At 47.4% G+C, this 7549-nt stretch overlaps 1 protein-coding gene across 1 annotated transcript in view; it reads right to left on the reverse strand.

Moving 5' to 3' along the window:
• Positions 1 to 3575, reverse strand: part of MSRA (methionine sulfoxide reductase A) — a 350738-nt gene extending 347163 nt beyond the window's left edge. Inside the window, exon 1 of the mRNA XM_063086834.1 lies at positions 3271 to 3575. Coding sequence (XP_062942904.1) covers positions 3271 to 3406 — 136 coding nt within the window. The 5' untranslated portion in view covers positions 3407 to 3575. The remainder of the gene's footprint in view (positions 1 to 3270) is intronic.
• Positions 3576 to 7549: the final 3974 nt, after the last annotated feature.

Below are 7549 nucleotides of genomic sequence, written 5' to 3' on the forward strand. Positions count from 1 at the left end.
CCTGTCCAAGTTATTTTAAATATCTCCAAATCCCAAACACTTGATTGAGAAAGTAGATTGACAATGTTTCCAATATGGAAAAAAAAAAAAAAAAAGTTTTACATAAAATTAAAGTTAGGCTTTTACAATAATTAATTCACTGGAAATAAGATCAGTTCTGACTATAATGAACTCACATTTAACAACATAGGAGGCACTCTGAGGCTTAATTATAAGCCTTCCCCCTTGTACTTATCTCTAACAATTGCCCACCAAGTCAGTTCAACTAGCATGAATTCCCCTTCTCCCTCAGTCCTAAAGTTCCCAGAGCATTGCTTCGTAGCCAGGCACTGAAGCAGAACAAGACCGCCTCCACACATAAGGCCAGACACATTGCTGTGTGCCCTACCAGCCAGCCAGAGCTGCTCAGAAGCCACCCCTAACCTGAAAAGAGCATGCAGCAAATGAGGGAGTCCGGCACAGGTGCAGTTCTACCAGTCACCAAAGCTGGTCCATTCATACATTTTGATCCATTGTAGGCAGCTCAGGAGAAATTAAACATTCAAAGAGTTTGACGGTTTGAACCTTACTTTCTCACAAAGTGGAAATCTACTACTAGGCTGTAGTTTATAAAAGGGTAGAATGTTCTGTAAGAATACAAACAAGGTAGGATAAAGCTGAAATGATAATCCTTAACAACACAAGTATTTAGTACTAGTGATGTCAGAGGAAGGGCGTGAGAGGCCCAGTAGCCAGTCTCAATCCATCGCATCCTCTTATCAGGTTCTTGACTCCACCAGAGGAAGGAATTCAAGAGCAGAGTCACAGTAGAAAGTGAGAACATTTTAATGGTTTAACGCAACAAATAATAGATACAGATTTCACAGACAGTGTGTGGCATAGCTCCACAGACTGAGCAGGGCCCACACCAAATCTAAGACAAAAGCAAGAAATACATATTCAAAGTTCAGGACAGAATGCAGGTTGGCTCAAGAGAGTGAGCAACAGCCCCTCCTTCTGCTGGGATTCAGTTTTTATAAAAGTTTCTCTATCTAATGAATATTCAATTAAGAGGTCAGTTCCCAGTTACGTAATATTTAGTTTTGCACATGTTCAGTTGGTTTCTTCTTGGAGCATGTCCCTTGGTCAAATTCCATCACATGCACCAGGAATATTCAAGGATATTCTGTGCTCTCTAGCACTTGTAGTGGAAGCTCATTCAGCTGCCAGGGTTACATAACCCTTCTTTATTGAGCATGCCCAGCCACTGGATTTGCATAAGACAGCCCCTTGTGGTCTCACTTCCTGGTGTTGGTGCTGAAATTAGGTCTAACTGGCAACAGTAACTTTCCTTTAGGGGAGGGCCAAAAGGAAGGGCCTGAGACTTGGAGAGTGGCTTGTAACCCAGAGACTGTCCTATAACCCCAGCCCAGGGAAACTGAGCACCTCCTACATATCACTAAGTGCACACATGACACTAGGCTGAGCAACAGACACTGAACAGACAGGCCTTGTCTTCTAAGGGCAAAAGGCAATGCTTTTGTCACAGAACTTCTGACAGAGGCAGGGTGCAAACAACAACATAAATACAGGTAACACAGAGCAGCGAAAAGCTGTTACACGGATGGAAGTTAGAGTGGACATGAATTCAACTTTCAGAACAGTAATATTAAGTCCATAAGTTTCAAATTTACAGCCACTGAAACAAACTTAAGAGATAAAACTGCCCATTTCTGGGGCCATTCAGAACTTTCAGCAACCTGTCAAGGCAGGACTAGTATCAGGAGTGGAGATTGGAATGGCCACCACCTAAAATTTAAATACTTTTTTGAGGAAAAGTTACAACAGATGAACAGTAAGGGTATAGACTTGGCCCCACATCAGAAAAAGTACTTTACTGGCCCAGATACAGGGATATATCTGTGCACCAAAAACACACACGCCTATATGAAAAGACAGAACAGCCTGGAAGGGAACAGGTCCTGAAGTTTTGCAGTTAGAGCTATTATGTGGATGTGAAAAAGAAAATGTTGGCTCATTTCTGTATTTGTTAATCTTATACCAGAAGTGTCATTTATATAGTGGGAAATTGATTGGAAAGACTTAAAGCCAAACTAAATTTTAGCCAACCTTGATCCAGTTTGGAAATCTAAGCGAGAGTTTTTGGATTCTTTGTTTTACCGGTGTGTGGGAAGGTATAACAAACATTGCAATGTGTAAAGGATAGTACAAGGTGAGGAAATTCAGCATTTAGAAAGCATTGCCTTTAAATGTCCATTAATAAATACTGGCTTGTAAGAGAGAATTTATTTTTAAGATAAATTTATAAAATTTAGGTAATCTGGTTACGTAATTTGGATATACTTTCTTTTTTAAATAATCTGGATTTTTTTTCAAAACTCAATCCAAATGTGAGTCAAAAATAAACTTCTGGGGCCGGGGATGAATCGGAGGTGAAATGAAGAGAGCACAGGGAATAGAAACTGCTAACTAGATGAAGGAGAAACAGACCACACCGTTTCCAAAATACATCAAACCCAAAAAACCTCTAATAACCTCTTTAGAATCCTCTTTTCTAATCTCATACTGAGCATTCTATGCTATAACAAACCCTCCATATGACCTCCTATACCCAACAACTCTTTAAGGAAAAGAAAAATAGAATTTTTCGGAAATGCTGAAATGCAGGATTTGGGGGCATTACACCATAAATAAAAGATGAGACACCACCTAGTTCTCCACCATCGCCAAGGCAGTGGTGCAGGCTCCGGCGCGCAAGAGAAACTGGGCTCTGGGGTGGAGCCCGGAGACAGGCTGCTGGGCTCCATCCGAGAGGCTGGGACTCGCCACCAGGGGTGAGGACCCTGCCCGCGCTGCAGCCGCAGCTGAGGGCACTTCTGAGGGCGCGGCGCTCAGGTCACTCCGCGCAAGGTGCAGCCCAGGGGCTGGAGGGAAGGACAGGCGCCTCCGCTGCCCGAAGCTCGCAGCCCCGGGGCGCCGCACCCTAGGTGACTTAGAACAACAGACAGGACTCCCTTCCGGTGCCCCGTTTTGTTCCAAGGCACGAAAAGCTAAACAAAGACTGCAAAGCCTGCCCCGCCACGCCCCTCCGCGCCTGCGCACACCCCAGGCCACCCGCTGCGCCCCTCCGCGCCTGCGCAGACCCCGCCCCCGCCCCCGCCCCGCCCCGCCCCGCCCGACCGGCCGCAGCTCCTTTCCTGGAGGGAAGGACACGCGCGCCGCGGGCGCGCATGCGCAGTCGCGTCCCCGACCCCGCGCGCCCGCGCTCACCTGCCACGGGGGTCGGCTGGGTGCGGCCGGGAAGGGCCTCCTGAGGGCTGACTAGCTCGGAGGCTGAGGCGCCCATCCTCGGGACGGGAGAGAGACTGTGTAGGAGCTGGCGAGCCCTCCTGCCGACCGAGAGCATGGGTGGACGGGCGCGGGCGCTGCTGGCCGGACCGCCCGGAACGAGGTCCCCAAGCTGAGCCCCGCGGGTGGCCCCGAGGGCGTGTCTTCTCCCAAGGGCGGCGCGGCCCGGCCCCCAGTGTTTCTGTGGTCCCCGGCTGAGGGACAGAGTTCACCGGTCCCTGGTGTGCCGATGGCCGCGCCGAGTACGAGAAGCGGCTGGGGCCAAAAAGCGAAGGCCGCGCGCCAGGTAGTGAGCGAGGCAGCCGCGACAGTGACAGTCCGAGCCCCGCTCTCCCGAGAGTGGGGCAGGGGCCGGTGTGACCGCACGCGCACGGGGCGTCGTGTGCACCAGCTCGGGACACAGCACTCGCTCCCGCGACAGACTTCAACCCGAGTGCAAGGCGGAGGAGCCGGATGGGGGACTGTCCGTGAGGTTTGGGTCGACACAAACGTGCTGCCGACGTGGGTGCAGTGTCTCCCGCAGGGAAGGGACTCAGGTCAACGCTCGCCGACACGACAGGACCTCGGACCTTCTTTATGTGCCCTGCATCGGGTATAAGGACAGGGAGACTCCCTGTCACACTGCAGGATATTGCCGAACACACAGCGTTGGAAAGATCAGAGTGTCTATATTGTAGTTTAGATGTCCCCTAGGCAGAATCGTGCCTCGGTTTGTACTTGTGATTGGTTTTTGCTAAGAGATGATATGAAGTAGGTTTCTACAGGCTTTTGCTGCAAACACCCCAAGGTGTCCCTTCTAGGCTTGTGAGGGCCTGGTCACTATTATGCATTTGAAAAAATAAAGCATTCTGTCAAAGGAAATATCTTGTATTTTTTTAAATGACTGTCTTTTGATGTGTACTGATTAGCTTTTTTTTTTTTTTTTTTTGGTGTTTTGTGTTGATTGAAGTCTAAAATGCTAGAAATAGTTTTGAGATAACTGTCTCACTCCAGTTAGGATGGCTAATATCCAAAAGACAGAATGATAAATGCTGGGGAGGCTGCAGAGAAAAAGAAACTCTCATACACTGTTGGTGGGACTGCAAAATGGTGCAGGCTTTATGGAAAATGGTATGGAGGTTCCTCAAACAAGTACAGATAGAAATACTCTGCAACTCAGAACTGAAGAATTTTTAATGTTAAGAAGTACTTAATGTGAAGTGAAAAAACACAATAGAACTACAGTGTATATGTGTAGTAAGTATAAAAATACAGTCGGCCCTCCACATTCATGGATTCAACCAACCACCAACTGAAAATATTCGAAAAAAGTAATATAACAATTAAAAATAGTAGAAATAAAAACAATACAGTATAACAACTATTTACATAGCATTTGCACTGTATCACGTATTATAAGTAACCTAGAGATGATTTAAAGTATATGGGAAGATATGCATAGGTTATATGCAAACACTACACCGCTTTATATTAGGGACTCGAGCATCCTCAGATTTTGATATCCTGTGGGGGTCCTGGAACCAATCCCCCAGGCATACCGAGGGGCGACTGTCCTCCTACTTACACACCCACCCACTGAAGAAAAATGAAAAACTAGAAATGTTTACAGTTTTGTTGTTGTTCGGGAAGTGAGATTCTACTGATTTTTCAATTTCTTTAAACTTTCAAAAATATTCTACATTGTTATAATGTTCTCGTTTCAATGGCGTTACTTTTATAATTGTAAAAAATAAACATTTTTAAAGAAAAAGTATACCTTAATTTATTTCAAAATTTCTTTTCATAAAACCAGGGTTTCTTATTTACCAAAATAGCTGCAAGAAAAGTTACAATGAGTTGTTTTGTTTTTGAGAAGAAAAATGTTCCTGCCTTGAGTCATGCCATTTTCACCACTATGACTTTTCTTCAGACTCTCCACCTAATTTCTTCTGAGCTTCTCGACGCTCAGATGCTCTGTTTGTCTATATTCCCCAACTAGCACACACTTCTCTGCTTTGTTATTTTTGCAGTTACGCTCTGGTTTTCCAACAAATTCTAGTTATATTCTTTAGTATGCAGTCTAAACATCATCTTTGGTATAACAAAGATACCCAAAATACAACAGTTTAAGCAAAGTAGTTTATTTCCCATATGTAAAAAATCTAGAAATAGGTAGTCTCCTGCTGAGCAGGACTATGTCTTTTCTTCCATAACATATAGTACAAGATCATCTCAGATTAGGTGTTCAATAGTTATGTATTGAGTTTAATTGCACCAAAACCCTGACTTAGATTAGGAAAAGGTTCTTTTCCATTTGTTCAAAAATGGCTCTGTGTGAATTTATATATTAATTTTTAGCTCCCTCCAATAAGTGAGAACGTGGTATTTCTCTTTCTGTGCCTGACTTGTTTCACTTAATATAATTCTCTCAAGGTCCATCCATGTTGTTGCAAATGGCAGTATTTCATTCGTTTTTATAGCTGAGTAGTATTCCATTGTGTAGATGTACCACATTTTCCATATCCACTCATCTGATGATGGACATTTGGGCTGGTTCCAACTCTTGGCTATTGTAAAGAGTGCTGCTTAATATATAAATTCACACACACACACACACACAAACCGGGGGGGTGGGGAAGAAGATATAACAACCACAATTACTTGAAGTTGATACGACAAGCAAACAGAAAGGACATTATTGGGGGGGGGGGAGGGAGGAGGGAGGGAGGTTTTGGTGATGGGGAGCAATAATCAGCCACAATGTATATCGATAAAATAAAAATTTTTTAAAAATTAAAATTAAAATTAAAATTAAAAAATAAAATTAAAATTAAAAAAAAAATGGCTCTGCTTTATCCCTTGAAGATAAGGATACTTAATTCCCTAATCCAAAATGAAGCCGAAGGGTTTCAAGATGGCGGCGGCTGCGGTGGCTGGCGCGGAGTAGCTGAGGTGGAAAAGGTGGCCACTGGGCCTCAGGCAGCCGGGAAACTTGTGGACCTTCCTCTGGCCATCTCTTAAGGGAGGACTGCTGCTGCTGGCCGGTCGTGGGGGCTCAACGCCACTTTGCCCCCAGCAGGAGAGGCTGCCTCATTTACAGGCAACAGCTTTGAAGTGTGGAGCAGGAAAAGAACTGATTCTTAGCTGCAAAAGTGAGTCTTGCAACAGGGAACACGGCGCCAGGGCTGCTGTGGATGCAGCCAGGATCCCGGAGGCTGGGGCCGCACTGAAGGCGGCCAGCTGCCCTATTCAGGATTCGAGGTTTCAGGCCGGCATTAAAGAAAATTCCTGGGAGCGCCCGAGCGGCGCCGCGACTGAACAGCCCGAGGCGGCAGCGCCGAGAACACGGAAGGCAACAAACCAGAGACAGAGCGAGCGCCTGACCTGGCACAGCACTGTGAGTGATCCCTGGCACAGCTCTGTTCGGGGGGTGGATGCCCACGCGGCTCCCGCCTGCACCACCAGGCCACTCACTGCCACGGTGCTGCCTCCATTTTCCCAGGTGCAGGCAGCTCCGCCCTGCTCGGCCATCACTGAGCCCATTTGCTTGGCCTGGCGCGGGGCTTTCCGGACCCTGCCGGCCGACCTCCTCTCCCACTCCCTCCGCGGTTCTCTGGCAGGGCTGGGGGTGTGGGGCGTCCCGACCAGTTTTGGGAGGGCTAGGAAGTACGGGCGGGCCGACTGTCAATCCACCACACCCTGGACTCTGGCCCCGGTAAACTTCCTGTTACTGGGAGGCAGATACCATCTCTGCGACCACCAGTTTGGAAAAAAGCCTAACGAATTTCTGGTTGGGAATAGTGTGGTAGGAGAGTTCCCAGGTCCGCTTGAACCTGCCGGAGAGCAGGCTGCAGGCGGGCACTAGACTTGGTTTATACCGGGGGGATACAAAGGTGAACAAGACCCGAGAAAGATCTACACAGTGCTACAAAGGCACCCAGAGAGACCGGTCGTCTGTGCCTAGCAGAAACCTGGTAGACTTCCTGGGCGAGGCGGTGCTGAGCAGGGTCTTGAAGGCCCAGCTGATAGACGAGGGGTGCAGAAGACACGCCCCAGCCCAGCACAGTGTGCACAGAGGGGGGAGACGTGCGGCCAGGGAGGCGGAGACTCGACAGAAACCACACACCCGGTGGGGTCGCCACTGCACGATCTAACAGCCTGGGCCAGAGCACACGGAACGGGGAGAAGTCCTGTACAGAAAGTGAAAGCTCAACAGAGATCA

This window comes from Cynocephalus volans, chromosome 2, assembly GCF_027409185.1.
Source record: "Cynocephalus volans isolate mCynVol1 chromosome 2, mCynVol1.pri, whole genome shotgun sequence".
Lineage (NCBI taxonomy): Eukaryota > Metazoa > Chordata > Mammalia > Dermoptera > Cynocephalidae > Cynocephalus > Cynocephalus volans.